The following is a 26697-nucleotide window of genomic DNA, read 5'->3' as shown; positions in this document are numbered from 1 at the left end:
CAGAGGGGTTCTTTACCACTGCATAGTGTGGGAAGTCCCATAATAAGCAGAAGGAAAATAAAATATCTAAATTTACATATGCATGTGTGCGCACGCATACACACAGTTTAATGGTATTTCTGATCTCCTTCTTCATTTATTAACATATCCTAAATACACTTCCATGTAAATGGATTTGTCTTCATAATCATACCAGCAATAGAAGGCCATGTGTATATCTGCATTAAAATGTACTTAACCCATTGATTGGACTCTTAGTTTGCATCTATTATTTTTTACTGGGTTGGCCAAAAAGTTCATTCAGGTTTTTCCATACCATCTTACAAACTGTTTGGCCAACTCAATACATTACAGACAACTCAATGACAAATGGCCAATCCTCTAAATTACAAAAATGTCAATTTTATAAGAATATAAAGACTTTGGGGCTAAAATTCAAAGTGCAGAATGCTCCAGAAAGGGGTGGATGATTCTGGAGCACAAATCCTGGAGAGGGAAAACCTTTGGCTGGAGAAACATGAACCTGGCTCCCGGGCCAGGACAGTTAAGGGCAGCCTCCCGATGCCCAATATCTTCTCAGTATCGCTGCTCAGTTTCACTCTGCGGAGCAGGTGCCCTCAGACTCTGCAGTCATCAGAATGTGCTGTGACTTGTTGAAAATACATCTTTTCAAGCAGCATTCCCAGAAACTGGGCTTCTGCGGTTCTGGTGGAGCGGGAAAAACCAGGCCAGGTGATTCCAATGACCACGGGGGGTTTAGAAGTTGCTCCATCACTTCTGGTCCAGGATAGAGATCAGAAGTCTGGCCTTGTTCATGGCAGGTATTTGTATCTTTTCTGCAAAAAAACTGTGATGCTCAGAGCGAGAACAGGAGGATAAGGCAAGCACCAGATAGAAGTGCATAGCGCACACACCGCTCTGTCCAGGGCAGCCAGGAGTAAACCACTGTCAGGCTGCTCCGGGTGGACGGGACGGCCTTGACTTAACCTCTTTTCCCTGTGTCCACCCAACGCACATCTGCTGCGCAAGTACTAAGGGGATACCGTGCGGTCCCCACAAGGGACTGATGATGCGGCCGCTTATGAAACTCTTTTCTGGGGGTGATCATACCCCAAGCTCAGCGCTGTGCGCTCCGAAAGACTGCGCATCCGTCTGCACCCGCGGCAGGAACCGACGGGGACCAAGCTCCCTGTTCATCCATCACCCAGCGGACCAGACACTAGCGCATCCGTCCGGGAGTGCCCGGCGGGGCAGCGAACATCCGGCCGGCGACCCCGGACACCGCGGCTTGGGTCTTATCGCCTCGCCAGGACCTTCCTGCCCTTCCCCCGTCCCTTCCCTTCCAGCGCCCAGCCCGGCGCCAGCGGTGGCCAGAGTCCCCGCGCGTCCTCCACGACCCCAGTCCGCCTCCTCGTCTTGCCGCCAGAGCCACTGTGGGGACGGAGCCCGCGCTTCTTCCTCGCCAGCAGGCGACGCCCACCGACTCGACGATCCGGAGGCCGGAGGAAAGGCTGGGGAGCCCGGGCCCCGAGAGCCACCCTGGCAGGAACCCTGTGGGAACCGGCGCGCGCCTCGGCGACGGTTCGGGCCCCACAACCGCCAGTGACCCGGTGCCCCACGTGCGGCGCCCCGCACCCCCACCTGGCCTCCTGGGCTTCCCCTGCGGGATGCTCTAGCCCACCTGCCGCGTTCCCGCGACCACGGTGACCCCGCCCACCTATAGTTCCTCTTTGCCCCCCGCACCCTCCCGTCGCCGGGACTCCCCCTCTCAGTCCGCCCACCTCGTGGCCAACACTCCGGCGGTGCTCTCCCTGCGGCCTAACAGGGATGCTCCGCCCACCTGTGGGCTGTCCCCTCCCACCTGCGGGCTGTCCCCTCCCTCCGAGGCGCTTCCGGCTCGTAAAACTCCTCCCATCTGCGATGCACACCGCACCCCCCAACCATGTGGCTCGCCCTGGAGTGGTCCTTCCTGCCGACCAGGCTCCCCTGCCCCCGGAGCTCCCCTCAATCAGGCGCCCGCAGCCCCGCCCGCGCCACCGCCCCCGCGTCCCCGCGCCCGCCCCAGGCCGCCCATTGGCGCGCGCCGCGCGGGCGTGGCCGGCGGTTCCCGTGGCGGCGGCGCGGGCGGGGCGCAGTGCCTACTGAGCGCGCTCCAGAGCGCGGTCTCCGGCCTGTTCACGATGGACGGCCACGACAGCCCTCAGACCCCCAAGGGCTCCTTCCGAAAGTTCCTGGAGCAACTCTCCGGGGCCGGCAAGGCCATCGGCGTGCTGACCAGCGGCGGGGATGCCCAAGGTGCGCCACCGGGTCCCCGGTCCCGGGCTGGAGGCTCAGGGAGGGGACCAGTGAGAAGGGAGGTGGGGGTGCCGGGGAGAAAGGATGGGGGTGCCGGGGAGAAAGGATGGGGGTGCCGGGGAGAAGGGACGCCAGAGAAAGGATGAGGTGTCAGGGAGAAGGGATGGGGGGCCCGAGAGGAGCAAGGAGGAGAGGGGTACCAGGAGTAAGTGACGATGGGGAGAAGCCCGGCGCCCGGGAACCTCGGAGGTGCTTTCCCAGGGCCGGAGCCAGTGCGGCCTCGGAAGGAGTCACTGCGCGACCCGCGTGGAGAGTGCGGGGGTCCCTTACCCGGAAGGTCAGTTTTCCACCTCCACGTTTATTTCCTAAATTACGAGTGGCGACAGGGTCGCCTGGACTCCTTTCGGAGGTCCCTCCGCTTCCGCGAGGCGGGATGAAGCCGGACTCTCCTCCAAGGCTTGGCTACAGCGCGGCCACTTCTGATGCCGGTGCGGCCGCCCTGGCTACATCCCAGACTCCCCACACCTGGGGTCGCGAGGAAGACCGCTGCGTCCCCGCGACGCGTCTGCAGCCCCACTACCCCCGCGCGGCGCGGGCGGGGTCCCCGCTGCTGTCCCGCGGCGCGCGGCGGCGAACGCACGGGATCCCTGCCCGGGTAGCCGGGCCAACCGGCACCGCCTCGCGTTTCCGCTGGGAGATTTTAAAAACGGTTTTCCGCCGCTCTCATCTCCTGTCTCCTTCCGGCTCGTCACCAAACCGAAAACCGAAGCGGGTCACTAGGCCCTCCCCGCCAGCCTCCCTTGGATGGGAAGGACCAGGAAGCGGGGACTCCGGGGTGTTGCCAGCGCCGGGAGAGCGGTCTCGGGCGCCGCCCTCCACCCGCGAGCCTGGAAGCTGGTCTCGGAGGAAATGGGGCCCCAAGGTTGGGGCCCGCGGACAACCGAAGCAGAGATGACACGACCGCGCCCCTAGCGCCGGGCGCACGTGGGGGCCCGGGGATTCCTGATCCTCGTAGATTCCCGGGTGGGGCAAGCCAACCGCTAGAAAGGAGCGGGGTGCTGCCGATGCGCTCGGAACCTGGAGGACCGCAGGCCAGAGACGCCTCCCGTGCCAGCTTCTGGCGTTTCTTTTACCCCCTTCCTACTGTCTAGATGAGCTGAAAGGCCCCGATGCCTCGTTCTCACCTCATCTCACCACGCGCGGTGCAGGGATGCTTAAGTGGCTGGCCGGCGCCCTAGCCTCCGCCCACGCTGCTGGTGACCTCTTCGCCCTTGAGAGGGGCGGGCCGGGAGGGGGGCGCTGCAGGTGGGGAGCTGTGGCCGCAGCCCCGCCTGCCCCGCGCGCGTACGTGATGCCGGGCCCGTCGCCGCCCGTGCGCCCCGCGCCCCCGACCCGGACACCCCACGCACAGCCGGCAGGAGGCCAGGGGACCCCGGCTCCCTGGAGAGCCCCTCCCTGTCCTGTTGAAGGTGGTGCGCGCCGCATCTGTCACCGCCCCCGTCCCACAAGCCGGCTGAGCCCGAGCAGGCTGGTCTAATTTGGTATTCTAGTAAAGTGGCCCCAGTGAAGAGAGAAAACGTGATATAGCAAAGACTGGGGGCGGGGAAATGGCAGAGTGAAACTGATAACATAGCCTGACATAGCCCACGTTACTTACCTGCTGTGCTGGATTGGGTCCCAGCCGAGTCGCTGCTGGGCTAAGAGGGGCTTCCGGGTAAATACGCTTCAAAAAGCACCTTCTTCCCGAGACGTGGGCTACCCAAGTTAGGAAGCATCCTGAGTGACTCTTACCATGGGCTTGGAAAAAGAATAAAATGCTGGCACAGAAAAAGGAACTGGTCTCTTAATCCTCCAGCTTTCAAGGTCAGAGTTGCAAAGTCATTTAGAATTACGGTGCTGTGTCTGTTCAAAAAAAAACGTAGGTCATTCACTTGAATCCTTTTCCATAAATTTGCTCAGCTACCTGGTAGCTGGTGTAAAGGCAATTGAGGTGATGACGCAATAGACAGAATCAGCATTTTCTCGGCTACATACCTGCCACTTATCTCTGTCACTTGTGAGCAGTTATGAATAATAGAAGTCAGTAAATCCACACCTCTTCTCAGTGGAAAAGCATACTTTGAGAATCAGAATTATATGACAAGGTCAGACAGCTTGGTCGGTGTATGGTCAGGTTGATGGGAGTTGTCCTGATGCCCTGAGCTGGCTCCTCTGGGTGGTCTCTGCTGGAGAGCCCCCGGTGGCCTGACGTTTAGGCATCTTCCCTGGGGCAGAGCTGAGACTGTTGTCTGTTTCTTCTTGGACTTCATGCCAAGTGCCACCTCCTGTTCGATCCTATCTGGGACCTGAGTGAACAGGGGCATGCATTTCTTTCTGAGAAAGCTCTCCTCGCTATGTGCACCACGGGGCTGGTCTCCGAGGTAGCGGACTTAAGCTCCTTGAGGAGGTGATTCCTAGAGATGATGTTATCCCCTGTGCTCTGCCATTTTGTCTTGACTCTGTATGATATCCATGCTTGATTTTCCCTAAGATAAGAGAGGTTTGCTCGAAGCTAAATACCAAGGAGAATAACCACAAGTCTTAATTTCAGGATAGTTTTCTACTAAGATGTGAAACAAAGATAAAATTTCATGTGGAGAAGGCTATAGCTGCTGGTTCCTGGGCACAGTTCATGTCCTAGGAGCTTTGTGGTTTTCATCTCCAGGCCTGATTACCGTCTTGGTTTTGGAGGTAGGGAGAGAAGTAACCTTTTTAAGGTTACAGGCTCTTAGGTGGCCCTTGGAAGGATTTAAACCAAGTTCAGTCTCAATCCCAAATGTTTTCCAGTAAGCCCTGCTCTTAAGACTGTAACATCTAATTAATACTCAGAAGCCTAGTTTGCTCAAAATTATACAGGTGATTTTTTTTTTCATAACACCAGACTTTTCATTAGTAAGGCAAGTGGCATTTTTCTTTCTATTTTGCAGATTATGAAGAAGTAATTAATTTGCCACAAGTAAAAATATTTTCCCTCAAATTAGAAAGAAGTATTTTTTTAAAAATTTCCCTCAGATTAGAAACAAAAGAAGTTAAAAATTTTAAAAGACTCAAATGGAGTTTAAGACTGTGCTTTAACAAAGTACATTGGAAGACAGGATCACTGTGTGAAATTTCTCTTACTAAAAATATATAAACTACTTAATTGGTATAAAATGTTTTAATGATTTCCTGATGAAATTAATGAAGAAGTAAACTGTAGTCATCTAAAGGAAATAACCTAAAATTTCAGATAGATACTTAAACATGAGACTAACTGCCCTGCTTACCAGTCAAAAGAGAAGGATATTACATAGATGATACACATGATTTTTAAGCAGCTTTGCAAGTAGAACATAAAATCCGTTTGTCCAATGAGAGCATCAGGGTGGCTAAATTGACGTCACAACTGAGACTAAAGTGATGAAGCGCTTATTTCCAATGGAATTTATATTATATGATTGTTGAACAAAACGAAAATCCTCCAGCTATATTCCTGACTCCCCCAGCCCTGGCCACAGAGGAAGACTATTTCTAAGGCTAATTATTATTATTTTCATTCTTTGGATTGCTTTTATTGTCACAAGGAATGTCTGCAAATTTCAGCTGATTTTCACTTTAACCTACAATAAGTTTCAGGTCAGTGCACAGACTTACCCTAACAAGGTACCCACTGCCGAAGCAAGACTGTCATATGCCGAAAATGACTCCTTGCCTTAGACTCAAATTGAGGGCTTCTGGAGGGCCCGGTATAGATGAAAATGCAGAGAAATGGACCTACAGGGTAGACTGAACAGGAAGACTGAGTCCTTTTTGACCTATAGCAAAGTAAGCCAGTGTTTACAGAAAGCTGATGGAAATCAACCCTGAATATTTATTGGAAGGACTGATGCTGAAGCTGAGGCTCCAATACTTTGGCCACCTGATGCAAAGAGCTGACTCACTGGAAAAGACCCTGATGCTGGGAAAAATTGAAGGCAGGAGAAGAGAGCGGCAAGATGAGATGGTTGGATGACATCACCGACTCAGTGGACATGAGTGTGAGCAAACTGAGATACTGAAGGACAGGGAAGCCTGCGTGCTGCAGTCCATGGGGTGGAAAAGAGTTGGAAAGGACTTAGCGACTGAACAACAACAACATGTAGATGGAGTCTGTATAAGCCTTCATACTAACAGGAAGGGTTAGCCATAAAAAAAAAAAAAGAACAAAATAATGCCATTTGCAGCGCAACAGATGGACCTGGAGATTATCATACTAAGCACGGCTTTGTGACCGAACAAGTCAGACAGAGAAAGACAAATAAACAATATTACTCGTGTGGAATCTAATTTTTAAAAAAAATACAGAAATGAACTTATTTACAAAACAGAAACAGACCCACAGATTTCAAAAACAAATTTATGGTGCCCAAAGGGGAAACGAGGGGGGCGGGTAATAAATTAGGAGTTTGGGATTAACATACACACACTGCTGCTGCTGCTGCTGCTGCGTCGCTTCAGTTGTGTCCGACTCTGTGCGACCACATAGACGGCAGCCCACCAGGCTCCCCCGTCCCTGGGATTCCCCAGGCAAGAACACTGGAGTGGGTTGCCATTTCCTTCTCCAATGCATGAAAATGAAAAGTGAAAGTGAAGTTGTGTCCGACTCTTCGCGACCCCATGGACTGCAGGCTACCAGGCTCCTCCATCCATGGGATTTTCCAGGCAAGAGTACGGGAGTGGGGTGCCATCACCTTCTCTGATGCACACACTACTATATATAAAATAGATGACCAACAAGAACCTGCTCTATAGCTCAGGGAACTTTACTCAATATTCTGTAATAATCTGTAAAGAAAGAGAGTCTGAAAAGGAGTGGAGATATGTATATGTGTAACTGAATCACTTTGCTGTGCACCTGAAACAAAACAGTATAAATCAACTATACTCCAATAAAATTTAAAAAAAAGAGAGAGTAACTAACATTTAGTGATCATTTGCTTAGCAGTAGCCACCAGTGCTTCCATGCAGTAACTCATATGTTTCACACACGAGCAAGTGAGCTCTGAGATGAGCTGGCTGGGCCAAGTGGCTACAGTGGGAAGTGGTGGCCCAGGACGTGTGTCCATTCACCAGGGTGTTTCTGGTGCCCAGGGCAGTACTGGGGGCACCTGGCAGGTACCCAGATGTTTGTTGAATCTCCCTCCTCGAACCTCAGAATGGACTGCTTCCTTCTGCAAGATGGAGGTGACTAGTCTGTCTGTCTTTTCTCATGAAGTCATTTTGATGAATTAAGCCTTCAGTAATCAAATGCACTTTTTTTTTTTTTTTGGTACCTTGCCATGTGGGTTGCAGGATCTTAGTTCAACCTGGGATTGACCCCAGGTCCTGCACAGTGAAAGCCTGGGATCCTAACCACTAGGCTACCACATGTGTCCTAAGTCACTTCAGTCGTGTCTGACTCTTTGTGACTCCGTGGACTGTAGCCCGCCAGGCTCCTTTGTCCATGGGATTCTCCAGTCAAGTACTGGAGTGGGTTGCCATGCTCTCCTCCAGGGGATCTTCCTGACCCAGGGATTGAACCGGTGTCTCCTGCCGCTCCTGCATTGTAGGCAGATTCTTACTGCTGAGCCATGGGGGAAGCCCACTAGGCTAGCAGGTCCACCATCGTGTCAGTGGATTGCCCAGCAGTGCCGGCAGAGAGAAGACACCCATCCATGTGTCCTGGATGGACAGACAGTCGACACCCCTCAGGGATTTGTATCACTGGTGTCTGACACAGGGCTCGATGACTGGACATGGCAGGGTGCTGAGAAGGCGAGGCTGGTAATTGGTCACAGGGACACTTTCTCCTGTGGACTGTTTGTCCTTCCCACACCTGATTTACTAAAACAGGGGAGCTTTGTAGAGGGCTGCAGTAGCAAGTGGAGAAGGCAATGGCACCCCACTCCAGTACTGTTGCCTGGAAAACCCCATGGACGGAGGAGCCTGGTAGGCTGCAGTCCATGGGGTCACTAAGAGTCAGATACGACTGAGCGACTTCACTTTCACTTTTCACTTTCATGCATTGGAGAAGGAAATGGCAACCCACTCCAGTGTTCTTGCCTGGAGAATCCCAGGGACGGGGGAGCCTGGTGGGCTGCCGTCTATGGGGTCACACAGAGTCAGACATGACTGAAGTGACTTCAGCAGCAGCAGCAGTAGCAAGAGCAAGATAAACTGGTTTGTTTTCCGATCTGTGCTGACGTCCTCCCTTTGGTACAAAGGTGAAAACCGCATGGTATCAGGGAGAAGCCAGTAAGATTAAGCACTGGATCTTATTTTTCAAAAGAGAATTTAAATGTTGAAGTTAGTCAGGGAGTGGTTGTAGGCCCTGAAATATGCAGGGGAAATGGCTCAACATGGACCAAAAGGGCTGAGCAAGGATGTTTATTTATTAGGCTTTTCAGACCATGGGGAAATAAAACAGCTCCAATTATTTTATTAGAAGCAACACAATCCTCATTTCTTACAAATTGCTCGAAGTTTAAATTTTATCAGAACAGAATCTTAGAAGCCTCCCTTAGAGGTTGCTGGCCTCCCCAGTCAGAAGGAAGAAGTTATCTTAATGACTGTCTTATATACACCATGCTTTTAGTAAGAAGCTACTTGAGGACCTGTCACAGCAGGAAGACAGTCTAACAATCCCTTCTTTCTATCACACCTAATTTGCTCACATTTCCCTCTTAGCTGCTCCCTGGGTTTGTCAAGGTTTATTTTTGGTTTCTGTAACAAGTCCAGTCATTCCCTGAGGACGAGGGTTCTAATTTTTGCAAGGGATGAAGAGGTTACTCTCCAAAGACTAAGGCACTTTCTTGGTAGCAGGATGATGGTTCCCATGGAAACAGTTATGGAGGTTGTTTGAATTATGGGGCCTGGCTGCCAAAACAAAACCAAAAGGAAAAGGAAGGAAACTGACTGTGTCTGAAGGTTTACTAAAAACAGCTGTTGGAGTGCCCTGGAACCTGGGGCTGCTCACCCAGGAGGCCTCAGACAGCAAACCCAGCCTGGACCCCACTCATGTGTCACAGAGATGGCCAGTGGAAATTGGCCTTTCCTGTTGCCCTCTGCTTCTGTCCTCTGGACACTTTCTGGAAGGCACCCACCTGTGGGGGCCCAGTGCCAGGCAGCAGCTCTGCCCTGTGGGCCCCAAGTTCAAGTGGACAGCTGGCCTTTCCACAAACATTTACACAAGAAACTGGGCCCAGTGGGCGTTTTTTCCTCTAAGTTTCCTTCCTTCTAGAGGCAGTTATTAGTACAATGGGTTTTAAGTTACAATAAGGGGGAGAGTAGGGCTTACACCCCAGCTTTGCCTTGTTCCCTCCGCTATCAATATATTCACTCGGGCTGACTCCCTGGGCTCCCAGGAGGACCAGGTCCCCAGGGCTCTGAGGGCGCACCCGCCCAGGTGTGCAGAGCACTCAGCCCTGGTCATCACTGAGCTCTAAGCAGGATGGCTCCGCTCAGGGCCCAGTCAGAAGGGGCCACGGGGGCTGCTGGGAAAAGCCTGCCTTGCAGCAGATTAACTGCCCTCGAATAAAAGCCCTGGGAGCTGGGCACTGAGCCTCTTAGATGCCAGGGCTTCCTCTCCCAGGAGCTTGCTAGAAATGGGTGCTCAAGACCCTCCCAGACCCTGCCTCACGGGGCCTGCTGCAGGCTGAGGGGACAGGTCGGGTTCCCAGGTGAATCCGGGTCAGCTCCTCCAGGCGGGAGGAACTCAGGCCGTTAGCATGAAGGTGGTCAGGCCTCTCGGGCAGGGGTCACCCCAGCTTGTTTTTATTTCACTTGGGGGTCCCCAGGGTCACCTCTGACAGTCTCCCACTCGCCACTTCTCCTGCCCTGTCTTTCCCACTTGCATGTTTTAAAATCTCCCATGTCCTCTTTATGGCTGCCTTTAGAAAACCCGCCACCAGCCTCAGGAGGTCTTCAGAGGCCACGGCAGTTAGACGTTGGGCAGGAGTCAGTGTCATTCGTGCTGGCGTCCCAGTGAAGGGCTGCCGGGGCCCCAGCGTTTGGCGGTCAGGCTCTCGATTCCAAGGCCACAGAATGAAGTTCTGGAATCACAGGGTCTGTGGGGAGGGCACAAGGAGGCGCGCTTGTCCATGGGGTCAAGGCCCGAGGCTGTGGTGAGATGGGCGAGTGTGAGTGCCCAGCTGGGAGCAGTGGGGCAGCCACATTTAGCGTGCATTTATTTATTTAACATGCATTTATTTGTTTAACGTGGATTTAGTTCCAGCTTTTTCAGCTCCATGAACCTAGTAACCTTCAAAATGGTCACCTTTCAGAGGCAGCAGTCTTATTCCACATTTCCAGACCTGGTTCAAAGAAATTTGAAAATTTGTAATCGTCTTCTGAGCCAGTGTACCCTCCAAATATATACACACTTAGTCTCCTTGTCTGTGGAGTGTGTTCCTGGGACCACGGCTGCCTTCGTTTGTTGCTTTGTTTAGCTATAGCACCGCTTACTTTATCGTCCACCTTCTCCAACACCTTTAGTCCTGATGTTTGACCCTGAAATTTAAATTTATGAAGGATTCAGATTGAAACCTTTGGGGGCCCAGAGGCTATGAGTTTTCTGAGACTCAAGGCTCCTTCCTTTCAGAGAGGAATGGTCCTCCCTTCTCACTGTCCTCCTGATGGCTTCACTCATCACCTGGGGTGAGAGACATGAAATCCTGACCTGTTCACGGAGGTCTAGATTATGGTCCATTTCACAGATGGCTGCCCAGAAATGGGGCTTCAGTGGAAAGCAGAATGTGGTTTTGTTGTTCAGTTGCTAAGTCATGTCTGACTCTTGGTGACCTCATGGATTGCAGCACACCAGGCTTCCCTGTCCTTCACTATCTCCCGTAGTTTGCTCAAACTCATGTCCGTTGAGTTGATGATGGCATCCAAATGGGATGTAGCAGTTTTATACAAGGATACTTTGTACTTTTAATTTCCTTTCAGGCTCTGGGGAAATATGGAAAATGGCCTAGATTTTATCTTGGTTAGGTATTACTTATAGTATGTTTGTTTAACTTGAGCTTTGTTTTAATAGGATTGTGTGATTTGTTTTGTGTTTAAAGCCACTGATTAAAATTTTACTCTTTAACACTGGCAGCGGATGATAGTGTTCTCCTCCCCAGACCAATGGGCCTCTTCAGTCCTGTTTTCTTTGATTACCTATAAAAAAGCATCTCTCCTCTCTGTTGTTCTGCAATTGGATGGAATCACCTGCAGATTCACACCAGACTGAGGTCGCCCATGTCCTCAGTGTGTTTGCAGCGAAATTTAAAACAAACATCCCGGCTCCCTTGTGATGCTCCCTGCGGTCCAGCCTGCGACACATTGGTCTCTGTACTCCTGTCCCCGGCTCCCTGCACTAGTCCTGGGGGTTCACGTCGGGACTGTTGTTCACAAGAGGAGCCTTCCGAGGGGGTGCATGGTTTTCCCACCGTCACAGTTAGTTAACTAGGGCCTCATCAGTAATGACTGTCTGCCTTCGTCTGCAGGCATGAATGCTGCTGTCCGGGCCGTCGTGCGCATGGGGATATACGTGGGCGCCAAGGTGTACTTCATCTATGAGGTCAGTGTCACATCTCTTCCCGCTTTCTCTGCGGGCCTCATGCCTGCCCGGGGCTGCCGACCACAGGCAAGGGGTGACGGGCACACATGGTAGCAGGTACCAGGTACCAGGAGAGCCTCCTGGGGATGTTGGGGTCACACCCCCTGGTCTAGATGCACGTCTGTGAGATTTGTCTTAGAGAGCAGGGCTCCAAATGCCATTTTGACATCAACTTAGTAGAATAAAGATCTCAAGCTGGTCGTATTGTAGTTCCCATCCCTATAGATACATTCACTGAAAATGCAGCCTGAATGTGAATAGACATTAAGGTAAATGGGAGAAAGCCTCCTCTTTGATCTTTTCATCATAAATGTAAAACCCAGGCTACCTCCCTAGTGTCCGTTTATGCCTTAACTTCAAAATGGAGCTTCTGAAAGCAAACAGCAGGGATGGTTGATTATCCCGCTTTTGAGGTCCTGGCAGCTTAGAAGTAAGTTGTGTTTGTTGGGAAGGCGCCCCTGTAGCTTCGACCACATGGTTTGTTCCAGCAACTATTAGAAAAAGTAGCTTATCATTAGTTTTTGACTTCTAAAAATGGAAATTAGAGAATGGTTTTTTAAGACTGCTGAATTCTTCCCGAATCACTGTTAGCATTTTATTCTGATCCCTCCTAGTATCATGTATGGTAAAGACTGGAAGGAAGCATTCACGTTATTAACGTCATAGCAAATATATTTTGTGTACCATACGTTTTATCTGCCACTACGTTGTAACAGTTTTCTATGTCTATAAAATTCCATCAACCTGATGTCTCATCATTTACCTCGTGTTCTCGTGGCACTGAAATATATGTAGATCACCACCCATTTTTCAGCTCTCCTGACACAGCAAGCCCTAGATTAATCTTTGAAGCCGCTCTATACTTTGCATCATTGTTGTGATCCCAAGATACAGCATCCGGCCAAGTTAAAAGGGATGGTTCTCTTATGGGTCCTGCCAGTGTTCCTTTGTTCCCGCTCACACCCACTGCCCTTTTGTTTTATTTCACTTTGAGGTGGGGTTGTGTGCCTTAGAACTTGAGTTGTGGGCCCCGCAGCCTGGGCTGATAGGAGTTCCTGATACGTGAACACCATGGTTAAACGTGTCCTGGAGGCGGAGCCCCCTCAGATCTGGCTTTTCTGTTACGTGTAATAATGTTGTTTCAGACTCACTGGAGGTGAACAGTCCTCCAGCTTCCAGTTTCCAGCATGTTCCCCAGGAAGCCTTTGATTGCCTGGCCAGCTGCCCTGCTTGCTTCCTCCCTTGGTGGGGGTGGTGGGGAGTGCAGTTCCGTCCCTCCTGGGATCTTTAGGACTGCCTTGCCGGTAGGTGAGGGAAGTCAGCTGAGTTACTTCACTGAAGAACCCGAGGGGTTGTGGGCGGCACACTTCCTCTGTGTCACTTCTCAGTCACTGGCGGGGCTGGGGCAGGAGCTGGCATGCACAGCAAAGCAGTGGTGGGGGCGTGTCTCACCCCCAGGCTTTGTTTCCTTGGAGATGGTTTTGGGTCCTCCTAGGTTGAGGGGCATCTCGTGAGCCAGGGATGCTGCTCAGCATCCCGCGTCCGCAGAGCTTGATGCTGAGGGCCGGTGTGGATGCTGGAACGCACACTAACTGGTCAACTTGAAGTCGCCCCTCTCAGGCTGAGGGTTTTCGTTGTGTGTTTGTTTCTAATTGGCACCATGTCTTGTGGCTGGGTCTGTATTCAGGGGATATTTTGGTGTATCCAGACGTACACCGACCAGACTGCACGTTGCTTAATGAAGGAATTGAGGCACATCAGATGGCCCGGGGCTCCACACACCCGGGCTTCCTTCACAGAACGTGTAGGGTCTCTCTGGAGGAGTCTCAGCACCCAGAAGTCATGCTCCTCACGGGTAACGGGGTCCTCCTGCTGATGCCCTTGGGCTGAGCTCTTCCTGACCTCTCGGGGTGGGGATGAGGGGGCGCAAGGGCGTGGTGGGCCCCTGGGAGCTCAGCATCCTGCCCTCCCTTGGGAGGGCCGTAAGGCCTCCTGAGTCTGAACAGACTCCCTTCATAGGAGCAGGGCGTTCTGCAGTTCCTCGGTCAGGAAGAAGTCAGAGAGAGCCCTGGGCAGAGCTGCACTGATGACTCTGATTCTCGTAATTATCACTTTATGGGCATCTCAGTGTCCAGCTGAGTGCTGCCTTTCAGGGTCGGCGCTACGAATGACCAGGACTTGAGGGCCTTACATTCTGGAAGGAAATAGAAAAGGAGAGCTATCCTGGTGAACAGGGCCTGTTCTTTCCACTCCTTGGAAGGGAGTCCTTGGGGTCAGCCTCCCCTCAGGGCCCACTTGAGACCAGAGTACTCAGTTGGCCTTGATCCAGGGCCTGGGCACAAATGGTATCAGTACCATTCCCCTGAATCCAGTCATCTCTCACTGCAGGTGTGAGGACCCTGCACCTGTAATTCTGAATCCAAAAATCTCTCAAGTTTGCCTGAGTTCATTTGGACAGCAGTCCTTGATGGGGCTGCCTATGACAGTGCCTGCCACCTAGCATGACTGTCCCAGGATGCAGGTGAGGCCTCTTCATGCTGCCGACGGCACCAGGTGACCAGGATATTTGTGCTGCTGCTGAAAACCCCAGCTTCTAAGACCCACACATCTTTGACCTACAGGCTAGGGGGAGCGGTTGAGGGCCCACGTCCGTAGCCAAGTGATGGGAGATCCACATGCTCACCTTCTGGGCCTGTTTCCTTGCCCATCACCTTCTGCACTTGGAAGGACTTTCTGCACAAACCAGGCAGGGGTCATCATGTTCCAGGTGCCGCTGACTCTGCTGGTTGTGGCCAAATGCAGAATCGGGGGCTCGGGGGACTCACCTCCCTGTGAACCGTCTCAGGACTGTGGACATCCACCGTCTGGGTCATGTCCCGATAGACATGGCTTCCTTCCTGGCTGTAGCACTCTTGGCACCTGCAGGATCCAGGCGTGGGGAGCATGGCTGGGCTGTGTATGGTGGTTAGAGCATCCCTGCCTTAGCCCCCCAGAAGCTAGGACCACCCCTAGTCCACAGCAGTGACAGCCAGAAATGTCTCCAGAAGTCAGCAGTAGTCCCCTGGTTGGGGACCACCGCCCTGTACCCAGTGGGGCTCAAGTTTAGAGAATGAGTTTGTTTTTTTAAAGCATCATTTGGTAACTTATCCAACATATTTTTCCATCCCTAGTTGAATTTCTAAGTTTAGCTAGAACTTTGGCGGTTGCCAACATCAAAACAGTTAAACAGGTCCACATCAATTATTGAAATGAGGGTGCTTTGGCTTTTCCTTGGGCAGAAAGCATGTGGGAAGCATATTGACCAGGAAACACTGGTATTTCTGCTGAGGGTCTGGCACGGACGCGTTCTGTCTAGCTGCCGCCGAGCTTGCTGTAAGTCTGGAACGTGTCTACGTGTGGTGCATGCCAGCCCTTGGGCGCCTTCTGGGAGGGATGGGGCGGGGTGTGGATTAACTCATTCTCTCCACCTAGCCTGCTGTAGATTTGTTTGTGTTTTTTCCTTCTTAAGATAGGACTTTTCCTTAGAAACATACAGGTGCCTTCAGCTTCTTGGAGGTAGTGAGGTGCTCAGGGTGGACCGTCCCAGGTCTAGGTGGATAAGAAGTGGAGCAGGGAGAGTCCATATGTTGCCTGCTGCTCTGGTTTTGGCTGTGGAAATGGCCTAGTTGTTTTTCATTTAATATATGAGCTCAAAATGAGATGCTCGTTTTCTTGAAGGTGGCTTCCCTGATAGCTCAGGTGATAAAGAATTTGCCTGCAATGCAGGAGACCGTGGTTCATTTCCTGGGTCAGGAAGAGCTGCTGGAGAAGGGATAGGCTACCCACTACAGTATTCTTGGGCTTCCCTTGTGGCTCAGCTGGTAAAGAATCCACCTACAATGCGAGAGACCTAGGTGTGATCCCTGGGTTGGGAATATCCCGTGGAGAAGGGAACCCACTGCAGTATTCTGGCCTGGAGAATTCCATGGACTGTATAGTCCATGGTGTCACAGAGAGTCAGACAGGACTGAGTGACTTTCACTTTTCCCAAAGATTTCCTGGTGGCTCAGATGGTAAAGAATCAGCCTACAATTCAGGAGACCTGTGTTCGATCGGGTTGGGAAGATCCCCTGAAGAAGGGAATGCCTGTCCCCTCATGTTTTCTTGCCTGAAGTGTCCCAGAAGAGATGGACAGAGGAGCCTGGAGGGCTATAATCCACAAGGTCACAAGGAGTCAGACAGGACTGAGGGACTGACATTTTACCGAAGATTAAAAAAAATCACCATTCTGGTTATAGCTCTTTAACTATGACTAACGCAAGAGTCTTCCTCTTTAAAGGATCTCTTAGCAGCTTGCCCTGCTCAAGCCCAGTATTTGTGAATATCAGGGTTCACCCATCATCCTCCACATATTGAAGACAAGCTGAAAGTGGAGCTTCACTTTAAGAGGCTGATCTTATTATTACAGACAATACATTCTAAGTGTATTAGCTGAGTCAGGAGTTTGAACTAGAAAAGAACAGTGACATTGGAGCAAGACCAGGAGTTAATGTTCTCGTCTCGCCAGCTGTCAGAGGAGGTCCAGTGAATGACTTTCTCACCAGAGCTCGGGGCCCCTCAGACCAGCTTGGAGTCTGAACTGCACTCACCTGGGGCCTGAGCTTCCCGGCCGGATATTGTAGGAGCATGAACAAGCTTTAGAGGAGCCCTGTCTCCCTTCCTCGCCTCCCCTGGACACTCTATTTTCTTCTTGGATGTGAGAAACTGTCCACTTTCACAGTTTTTCAAGTGAGAATTGTCACGTTGTGACCAAACAGCAACAAAGCTCACTTTCCCGGGGGGACAGAGCGGGCCGACCTGCCCAGAAGCCCAGGCTGTGCTCTGTAGCGGGGGGCTCACCCCGAAGGGGATTCGAAGCTGGAGGGAGGGGGACGCAGGTGGCTGTGATGGTGTCCTGTGGCCCCGGGGCATGTGGGCACGGTGGATGGTGACGCCGCCACTCACACAGAGAGCAGGTTAGAAGGTCAGCTTTGGGGACACGCCTGTCCTTTTCTCTTACCCGTGGTCACTGCCTCTGCCTGCCCCCTCAACAGTTCCCTGAAGGCCAAGGAGGTGACCAGAGTCCCATTGTCTCCTCTCTTGAAGTTTTTACACTTCTGCTTTCTGCATTTTAACTTCCTTAAAGACAGAACTTCTTAACCACTAACTAAAAACAGCCACAGTGGTGCTGGGAGGTACGCAGAAGCTTCTCCGGGTGGCTGAGAGGGAGGCAGTACTGCCTGGCCCTTTGGCCAACGTGCCCCGTGCCAGGTCAGTCCAGCTCCTTAATTTAATTCACAGCAGGCTGGTGACCTGGGGGACGCAGCAGGAAACCCACCTTTTTGGTAGGAGGCTGACTTGTGCCCACCTGGAGTAGTGACCCCTCACAGCCCTGAGCATGAAAGGGTTAGTCGCTCGGTCGTGTCCGACTCTTTGTGACCCCATGGACTGTAGACCACCAGGCTCCTCTGACCATGGGATTCTCCAGGTAAGAATACTGGAGTGGGTAGCCATGCCCTCCTCCAGGGGACCCTCCCAACCCAGGGATCGAACTTGAGTGTCCTGCATCAGCAGGCAGATTCTTCACCATCTGAGCCACGAGGGGCACCTCCGTAACCACAGGCTCCTCCCCGCTGGGCTCAAGCAGAATCCTTCGTGTGTGACCTGGCTTGACCCTCACGCTGTCGGCATCACTCCCGCGGCCTCGGACCGCCGAGGGCTAGCTCTCATTTTAGTGCTCAAGTTGCAAAAATGATCGTGTCTCCCCCTGCCTCTGCCCCACCCACTGATATCACTAATTAAGCACGTAAGTCACAGAGATAAGAGGGCTGGCTTTATCCTGCTATGACTTTTGGTTTACCAGGAACTGTGTATTATGAGCTTTGGCTTAGAAATCTAATAACGCCAGAGGGCTCAATAAATCACGTTGGTTTGTTATCAGGTTTCAAAAGCACAAAGTTCAGGGCTGTGCCGTGACTGTTCCAAGCTGCTGAGAATTTTGGAGTCGACCACATCTCACCGAGGACAAAGCCAAGGGCGTTTTCCCTGAAGCCATGAAGTCAGCGAGCAGGGGTTACGGCTGGTCCTCTGGACTGGAGTATCCGTGCCTTTAGAACCTGGTGGGGCCTCTCAGGCCCTGGGCCTGGGTGTGGGGAGTGTGTGGTCTCAGGTTCCGCACTGACTCTCCTGTGGATGATTGGAACCATCGTTCCTGCATCTCTAAAGCCGTCCGCATGGAGAGCTGTCCCCGCCCGCCTCTTCGGCACCCACAGCTGGTCCAGCACCACGGACTTGCTGGCCCTTGAGCAGTTCAGAGCGAACCTGTGTGCTGGCTCTCAAATGCTATACACGAGAAGCTTTATTAACGATGAATTGACTTGGGAAATCTTCATTCTGTGGGAAACAAATGTGGGTGTTTGCTCGGGACCCCTGGAGAAGCCTCTGAATGTAGGTGGTTACAGTATCTAGGAGATACTTTGAAGCTCGGTAAGCTTTTAGCAGTTGTTTCCTCTGGTCCTTGAAAGGCTTGCCATTCAAACCGTGCTGCTCCCCAAAGAATCTAGGATTTAGGAAAAGCACTGCCAAGTTGGGAAGACATGAGGACCCATGTGACACTTTTCTTTTAGAAAAGAAACAGCCTAGCCTGAACGGAGCAGAGCATCTTACCTGGCTTCAGTGCAGAATTGGTCTCACATCTTCTGTAAAGATGCCAGCTAATTCAGTGGACTACCAGTAGAAGGGACTATTAAACATCTTCTCTTTTAAGAGTAGTCAGAAAAATGAAGGCCAAGTTGCCACCAGGTAGAGTTAAAATCCCAGTAACTTTCCTTCACTTTCATCTTTGTCTTCAATTTGTATAATTGTTGCAAATATCTTTTCTCTTTTTAAAGTTTTATTAAGGTGCAATTGATACACAAAGGACTCTAGATAGTGAATATCTAAAATTTGAGTCTGGGCTTATGCAAACACAAGTGATACCATCCCCACACCAAAAAGAAATTATACCTCCCAGAAAATAAGATAAATTAAAAATACATTTTTAGGGACTTCCCTAGCAGTCCAGCGGTTAGGACTCTGCTCTTCTGTTGCAGGGGGCACAGGTTCAAGCCCTGGTCAGAGAACCAAAATCTGGCACGCATATAGCCATGACCCAAAAATAATTTTTTTAAAAGCCAACTTTGTCATAGCCCAAGATCGGAATTTTACTCTGGGTCTTTAAACAGCACTCGTGAGATTTCTTTTAAGAGAAAACCACCCAGGTGACCAGCTCTTACACTATTAGAACAGATTTAACAGATGCTGAAAAATACCCATGTGGCACCATCTCCTCCATAACCAGCTGGGAGACTGTGCCTGTTTTGTTCAAACTGATCTGATAGTGAGTTAAGGTGGCTTCAGAGCCTCAGGCGTGATTGGTGTTGGGCTGGATCAGATAGCGGAGGGTCTCCTGGGTCATCTTATGACCAGGACCAATGAGATGGTATTACTTTTGGTCCAAAACTAAGCGAGCTTCAAAGCTTTTACAGTTTGTTTTTCTTGTGTGAGTCATAGAACTGGCTCAGAAAGGAGGATTCCAAAAGAGAATTTTAGAAAATATTTTGGGCTCTGGCTACACTGGAATAAGTATTCAACGTTGTAAGGAGACTTGAAAAAGCTCATCAGAACTGATAAATTATAGTAACATCTGTATAAAACTAGTCTTCCTGTCTCAGGAACATCTTCCATGTTAGCAAAAGACAATTTAAAACCGCAGTAGGTAGTTCTTCTTCAGATGTTCCACGGGCCTAACAAGTTTGCAGTTAACAGGGTGAGTCACTTCCTATGGCCCAGCCCATGGGCGCAATGAGAGGTTTGGAGAGCAACACTGGCAAGCTCATCCCCTATTCCTTAGTCACTTTCTTTATTGTGTGTATCTAGGCTGCACAAAATAACCAAACTCTTTCTGGAGAGTCTCAGAATAAGTGTTATGGTCTGTAGAACAGTTTTCCATGTTCTTAATCTAGGAGCAGAAGGATTTGCAGGGCTTTATTTTTTTTAAATTAAATCCATATTTAAATTCTCAGAAATCATCAACTCCCAAAAGAGCAGTTTTCAGCAGCATACCACCAAAGTGCTGGAGCTTCAGCTTTAGCATCTGTCCTTCCAGTGAATGTTCAGGACTGATTTCCTTTAGGATTGACTGGTTAGATCTCCTTGCAGTCCAAGGGACTCTCAAGAGTCTTCTCCAGCACCACAGTTACAAAGCATCAGTTCTTCAGTGCTCACCCTTCTTTGTGGTCCAGCTCTAACATCTGTACATGACTACTGGAAAAACCAAACCATAGCCTTTTACTGACCTCTCCCATCTATGCACCTATCAATTACCTCCTACCTAGCTCGCCCATCACCTGCCATCTGTGATCTATCCACCGTCTGCTAGCTGCCTGTCTGTCCTCTGTTTTTAATATTCTGTGGAAACAAGCTCCCTGGAGTCCCTCAGAAGGGGAGAGGGCCTGGTTTTTCATCTGCTCCTGGAGTAGCAGGGTGCCCTGCAGGACAGCGCCTGCCTCAGGTAGCTGACATACCAGGACACAACTGAAATAGCACCTCTGATAAGCACTCCGTCTCCTTGAGGAGGCCTGGATTGCATCACACTCAGGCTTATCACCCTCGCCTTCCAGGGTGACAGCCGTACTGGGCTCAGGGCTTTCAATGGAGCAGGCTAAAAACGTACACCCCCTGTGGTTTCCAGAAAGAAAGAAGGGAGATGGGGACAAAAAGATGAAAGTGATCCTTGGAGTTGGCCCGAAATATGTGTGGAGCGAATGCCACTTCTTCAGCGTGAAGGCAGGGCTGTGGGTACCCCTGACCCAGCCTGTCCTGAGGTCATGTGTGTAACCCTAGACTAGACACATACGTGCAGGTGTATATGTATTTATGTACAATATTGATGTATAATGTGCTATATATAATGTGTGTAATTATACTGTCTATAATGAAATGAAAGTGTTAGTCGCTCAGTCGTGTCCGACTCTTTGTGACCCCATGGACTGTGGCCCACAGGCTCCTCTGTCCATGGAATTCTCCAAGCACAGATACTGGAGTGGGTTGCCATTCCTTTCTCCAGGGGATAGAAATCCACAACAATAATTATTATAAACTTTTCTAAACAGCCAATACCTTTTCCTTTTCAGGGGTAAAATGCCCTGGAAAGTGAGTCACGTAGACAGAGACGCAAGTGAACAATTCCATCGTCGTTGACCTTACATATTCTGTGGGGAAAATGGGCTGCATTTAGAGTTGAAAGGTCACTGTCTCTGGGCTTCCGGCCAAGCGTTCATGGCCGTCCAGACCTGCTTGCAGCCTCGCTTGGGGTCATGAGCTGGCACCAGCCCCAAGGTGAGGAGGATGGGTGTGCGTGGCATCAGCTGTGCCTTCAGACCCTGTTCCTGTGCCTGGAGAGTTGCAGGTCACCCGGCAGCTGGAGGCCCTCCCAGGTTGCCGAGCGGATGTGTTCCTGTACTCGGTGTGGTTGACACCACTGTTCTCAGCAAGTTTGTGTGGAATCACTAATGGTATTGGGGTCATTCCGTCCCTTTTCAATCTCTCGGGAGCCAGAGGACAGCAGGCAGAATGCGTCTGTCTCTAGCACCCTGGGTTAGTCTGGGCAGACATTCTCATTACTGGAGATGGCATTTGAGGGGCTCTCTCACAGTTCTGCCCCTGGGAAGAGCACTAGCATCTCCCCTATAACTCGCATCACGCTGTCTCCTGAGCTCCGGGCTCCTGGAAACTCGGCTCCATCGTCACTGGCGTTTCTGTTTTACGTCACTCATGGATCGGTTAATGTGTCAACTCAGTTGAACCTGGTCTTAATGCTGTCCTTTCCTCCTCAGGGCTACCAGGGCATGGTGGATGGCGGCAGCAACATTGTGGAAGCCAACTGGGAGAGCGTCTCCAGCATCCTACAAGTGGTACGTGCTGTGCTCGTCCTGCTCGGTTCTCTGAGTTCTCTCTGGTCTGAAGCTTTTCCTGCTTGTGTTCCAGGAGCACTTAAAACAGGTGAATGTGCTGCCTGGCATCATGAAAAGAATACGTTCTTAATTTTTCATTTAATTTTGTTTTGAAAAAAGCTTTGCATACTGAGGAATTATCCTTACAAGAACAAGTTGTGTTTGATGGCGAGTGGTACTTGTGGGGGATCTTTTTTTTTTAGAGCAGATCAGTGTTGAGACAGTTTTGGTTTGTTGGTGCTGCGTGTTTAGTGGTGCATCTCTTTGCCTGTTGGGTTTGGGGTGCCATTTGGCATCAGTGACCGTGGCCTGGCAAGGCCCCTGACCAGCAGCCTCCGAGGGCTGTGGCTTTAGTGGGGACACAGCATCTCCCCTGACTCAGGGCTGACTTCCTTGGCATGTGCAACGATGAGGTAATTACAACTGCAGGCGAAACAGCTCTTACACGGAATTGTAAAGAAGCCTGCCCGAATATGTCATGCCCAATAAATTCCAGGAACAGTGTAGCTCAGTGAAGGCTCCAAGTCGATTAAGAAATAAAGAGATTACGTGGAAAGAATGGACTTCATGACAAGTGTTTTACTTGCGGTTTGATCTTTTGAAATGTATGTGTTAATATTAATCTGTGACTTGTCTTGAGTTTTTTAGAATTTTTATTGGCATACAGTTGTTCTACAATGTGTTTCTGCTGTGCAAAGTGAATTAGTTATAATATGTTTACAAGGACCCCCCCTCTTTTTTGGGTTTCCTTCCCATTCGGGTCACCAAGAGCACTGAGTAGAGTTCTCTGTGTCACACAGTAGGTTCTCAATAGTTATTTCAAACATGGTATCAGTAGCTTATATGGGTCAATCCCAGTCTCCCAGGTCATCTCCCCCTCCTTCACCGTAATCATAAGTTTGTTCACCACACCTCTTACTATTTCCGCCTTGCAGATAAGTTCATCTGTATCATTTTTTCTAGATTCCTTGTATAAGCAATACTGTATTTGTTTTTCTCTTTCTGACCTTGCTCTGTAATACAGTCTCTAGGTCCATCCGCTTGTCTGCAAATCACATTATTTCACTGCTTCTTATGGCTGACTATATTCCACTGTATATACGTACCACATCTTCATCCATTCCTCTGTAGACGGACATTTAGGTTGCTGCAATGAAAATCGAGCGTGTGTTTCTTCATGAATTATTGTTTTTTCCCCAAGTACGCCTAGGTGTGGGATTGCCCTATCACACGGGAACTCTGATTTTCATTTCTTCAGGAACGTCCACAATGCTCTCCCTAGTGGCTGCACCTGCTTACACCCCACTGAGAGTGTAGGCAGACTCCCATCCCCCAGGCCCTCTGCAGCACTTATTCTCTGTAGATCTTTTTGGTGCCGGCAGTCCTGAAAGGTGTGAATGGCACCTCATTGTAGTTTCCATTTGCATTTCTCTAATAATCAGTGATGTGAAGTATCTTACCATGCTCTTTTTATTTGGTGAGTATCATTGGCTTCCTTCTCCTTCTCCTTCTCCAGGAGAAGGAAATGGCAACCCACTCCAGTGTTCTTGCCTGGAGAATCCCAGGGACGGGAGAGCCTGGTGGGCTGCTGTCTATGGAGGTGCACAGAGCCGGACATGACTGAAGCGACTTAGCAGCAGCAGCATTGGCTTATTGGAAGTTGGCCCTGTTGTGATCTTTTCTGATGATTTTCTCCAGGAAATATATTGAGCACAGGTCTCATTTCCAGCCCCAATGACTCTTGAACATGAAGACCCCAGCAGTGCCTATTTTCAAGGTGTTGTTACAAAAGGCGGCAGCTTTTCTCCACACCCAACTCTGGTTTCTCTGGAAGCTGACTTTAGGGAAAGTCCTGTTCCTGGTCATCCCTTAGAGTGAATATGTCAGAGGAAACACCCAAGGCTGTGTCTCCTGACTTCTCTCCCTTACCCTTTGTCCCCCGAACACCTCCCCATTCCTGCAACAGCAGTCTGGGGAGGGTGCTGTCATCCGTGGGTTGAGGGGGTCCTCAGGAAGGAGGCTGGAGGTGGGAACCCCACCAGCAGAGCTATGAAGCCCAGGGGACTGTCCAGAGCTCCTGCAGCCCTGAGGCCGCCCCTTCCTGAGTGAGGGGTCAGGAGGCCTGGACTCTGCAGGAGGGACCGCCCCTCGCATCTGAGACCGCAGCTCGTGCAGAGGGTCTATCGGGGAGGGCTCGTGGGCCAGCATGTCGTCCCACTCCCTCAGCCCAGGACGGTCCAGCCTGGGGACCCAAGTGCTCAGGCTCCAGGGGTGTGACCCCAGCCCAGGTCACCAAGGCCTGAGGGGGACAGAGCCCGCGTTTCTCTTTCTTTTTTCCTTTTTTCACGTTAATGTTTGTTTTGAATGGGAGTATATAGGTGATCTATAATGTTGTATGGCTATTTTTTAAAGGTGTAGTAACTTGATTCACTTGTACATAGTTGTGCATGTGTTATTCTGGGTCTCTTCCCATGTCTGTTATTACGAAGTGTTGAGTAAGGTTACTTGTACTGATCAGCTGGTTTTTGCTGAGTAACATAAACACACTAGTATTTATAAAATGATCTCAGCCTAATTTCTTCCTACCCAGCTCCTTTCCCTTTTAGCAGCCATAGGTTGCTTTTGTAAGTCTGTGAGGCTGTTTCTGTTTTGTGAACAAGTCATTTGTATCTGTGTTTTGATGTATCCTGGGAGAGATACATGGCGTATGACTTTCCCTGTCTCTATGATTTCACTTAGTATGGTCAGCCCTACTTCCTTTCTCGTGGCTGGACGTGGCCATATTTCATCTCTTCCTATGGCTGCATTCTGTGTTTGGGCCCCATCTGTGTGTCCGTGCGTCCGTCCGTCGGCACTTGGGTTGCTTCCCTTACTTGGCTGGTGTAGAGTGCTGCCATGATCACTGGGGCTCAGGTGTCTTTGTCTGGATCGCGCCCCGGCCTGGGAAAGCTAGATCACAAAGGACTTCGGTGCTCAGCTTTCTAAAGACCTTCCCTGCGGTCCCCGTAGTGCAGGTACTGATTTACCTTCCCACCAACAGTGTAGAAGCATTTCCCTAATCCACACCCTCTTTTACTCCTGCAGGTTTTTTGTGCTAGCCATTCTGACAGGTGTGAGGTGATACCTCATTGGACTTTTGACTTGCATTTCTCGAATAATCAGTGATGCTGGCCATCTGTTCCCCACCTTTATGGCCATCTGTATGCCTTCTTGGCAGAAATGTCCCTTTAGTTCTTTGGCCCATTTGTCTTTGCGTTGTGTTTGTTGTTACTGAGTTGCATCAACTGTTTGTATGTGCTGGAGATGAATTCTTTGGGGGTAATATCCTTTTGCAATTTTTTTTTCCCATTTTGATGGTTGTCTTTTTATGGTTTCCTTCCTGTGCAAACTCGTTGAAGGGTAATTAGGTTCTGTATGTTGATTTTTGTTTTATTTTCATGATTCTGAGTTGTGGATCCATAAAGAACTTGCTGCCATAAATTTCAAAGTGTGTGCTGCCTGTATTTTTCTCAAGAGTTTTTCTAGGATCCTTACGTTTAGATCTTGCATCTATTCCAAGTTAATTATTGTATGCAGTGTTGTGGAATCCTCTCATTTCACCCTGTTTGTGATTGTTTAAGGACCTGCACACTGTCCGCCCTTTGACTCTTCCCAGTTTAGGTTCCCAGCTTCCTCGTAGATGGGCTCTGTTTCCTCCACACTTTCTGCAGCAGTTCTTCTTGGCAGGCTTTTTGCCAATGGCCATTCTGACCCATGTGAGGTGATGCTTTGTTGTAATTTTGATGTGCATTTCTCAAAAAATTTAAACGATGTTGAAATCTTTTCTTGTGATTTTTTTAAACAGTGTGAGTGACCCTTACCTCTTGGAATTGGCTTCTTGAAGGTTTGCCCTATGTGATTTCTATTTCAGTGACTACCCTCAGGACATTTGTGGAGGGCAGGTGGTATTTTTTTTTAACTAACAGCCCCTTGAGGTAAAAGTAACTCAGTGGTGTCTGACTGTTTGCGAGCCCATGGACCGTAGCCTGCCAGGTTCCTCTGTCCATGGAATTCTAAAGCCAAGAATACTGAGTGGGTTGCCATTTGTTTATCCAGGGGATCTTCCTGACCCAGGGATCCAATGTGGATCTCCTGCTTTGCAGGCAGATTCTTCACCTTCTGAGCCATCAGGGAAGACATTTCTAAGGATAGAGACAGGTCAACTTAAAAAGTATCAGCAGATACATGCTTGACTTTATCTTATCATCAGTAGGACCTTAGAATATGTAATGAATCCATGCACCATTTCCAAAGGAATGCCCAAGACAGAAGTAGCAATAAAGTTATAAGTGACAGTCATTAATCAGGTGAAATAATTTAGATGAAGCATATCTCTCTCTGAGAGATGGGGACTGGGCAAGCCCCTTAGGCCTGTGTCACTAAGAGCCCGTCTGCACAGGTTTTGAGGTTGTTGCCAGGCGGCAGCATCTCTTCATGCCCAACACTCTTTTCTTTTTCCCTGATAAGTTCATTTTTATATTCTGTTAGAGTAGGGTTGATGTGGTGTTGGTTTTAGGTGGTATAGAACCTTCTTTTAGTAATACACAGACCTGTGTCCAGTACTCTTGCCTGGAAAATCCCATGGATGGAGGAGCCTGGTGGGCTGCAGTCCATGGGGTCGCTAAGAGTCAGACGCGACTGAGTGACTTCACTTTCACTTTTCACTTTCATGCACTGGAGAAGGCAGTGGCAACCCACTCCAGTGTTCTCGCC

The 26697-nt window shown here is 50.2% G+C and overlaps 1 protein-coding gene and 1 long non-coding RNA gene across 3 annotated transcripts in view; one reads left to right on the top strand and one right to left on the bottom strand.

Annotated features, from left to right (window-relative positions):
- LOC108637394 lies at positions 383 to 4852 on the bottom strand. 2 transcript variants are annotated; one of them, XR_001919018.1, is made up of 2 exons: positions 3480 to 4852; positions 383 to 836 (listed from the first exon to the last, which is right to left on the bottom strand). It is a non-coding gene; the product is annotated as an uncharacterized LOC108637394 (long non-coding RNA). The 2 variants fall into 2 exon arrangements; XR_001919017.1 differs by lacking the exon at positions 3480 to 4852 and adding an exon at positions 1782 to 1899.
- The window catches only part of PFKP (phosphofructokinase, platelet), a 52786-nt gene continuing 28187 nt past the window's right edge, over positions 2099 to 26697 (top strand). The window contains exons 1-3 of the mRNA XM_018057336.1: positions 2099 to 2295; positions 11823 to 11896; positions 21829 to 21906. Coding sequence (XP_017912825.1) covers positions 2181 to 2295; positions 11823 to 11896; positions 21829 to 21906 — 267 coding nt within the window. The 5' untranslated portion in view covers positions 2099 to 2180. The remainder of the gene's footprint in view (positions 2296 to 11822; positions 11897 to 21828; positions 21907 to 26697) is intronic.

This window comes from Capra hircus, chromosome 13, assembly GCF_001704415.2.
Source record: "Capra hircus breed San Clemente chromosome 13, ASM170441v1, whole genome shotgun sequence".
Taxonomy (NCBI): Eukaryota; Metazoa; Chordata; class Mammalia; order Artiodactyla; family Bovidae; genus Capra; species Capra hircus.
Note: the sequence above shows the minus strand (reverse complement) of the source record. Positions and strands in the feature narration are given on the sequence as shown.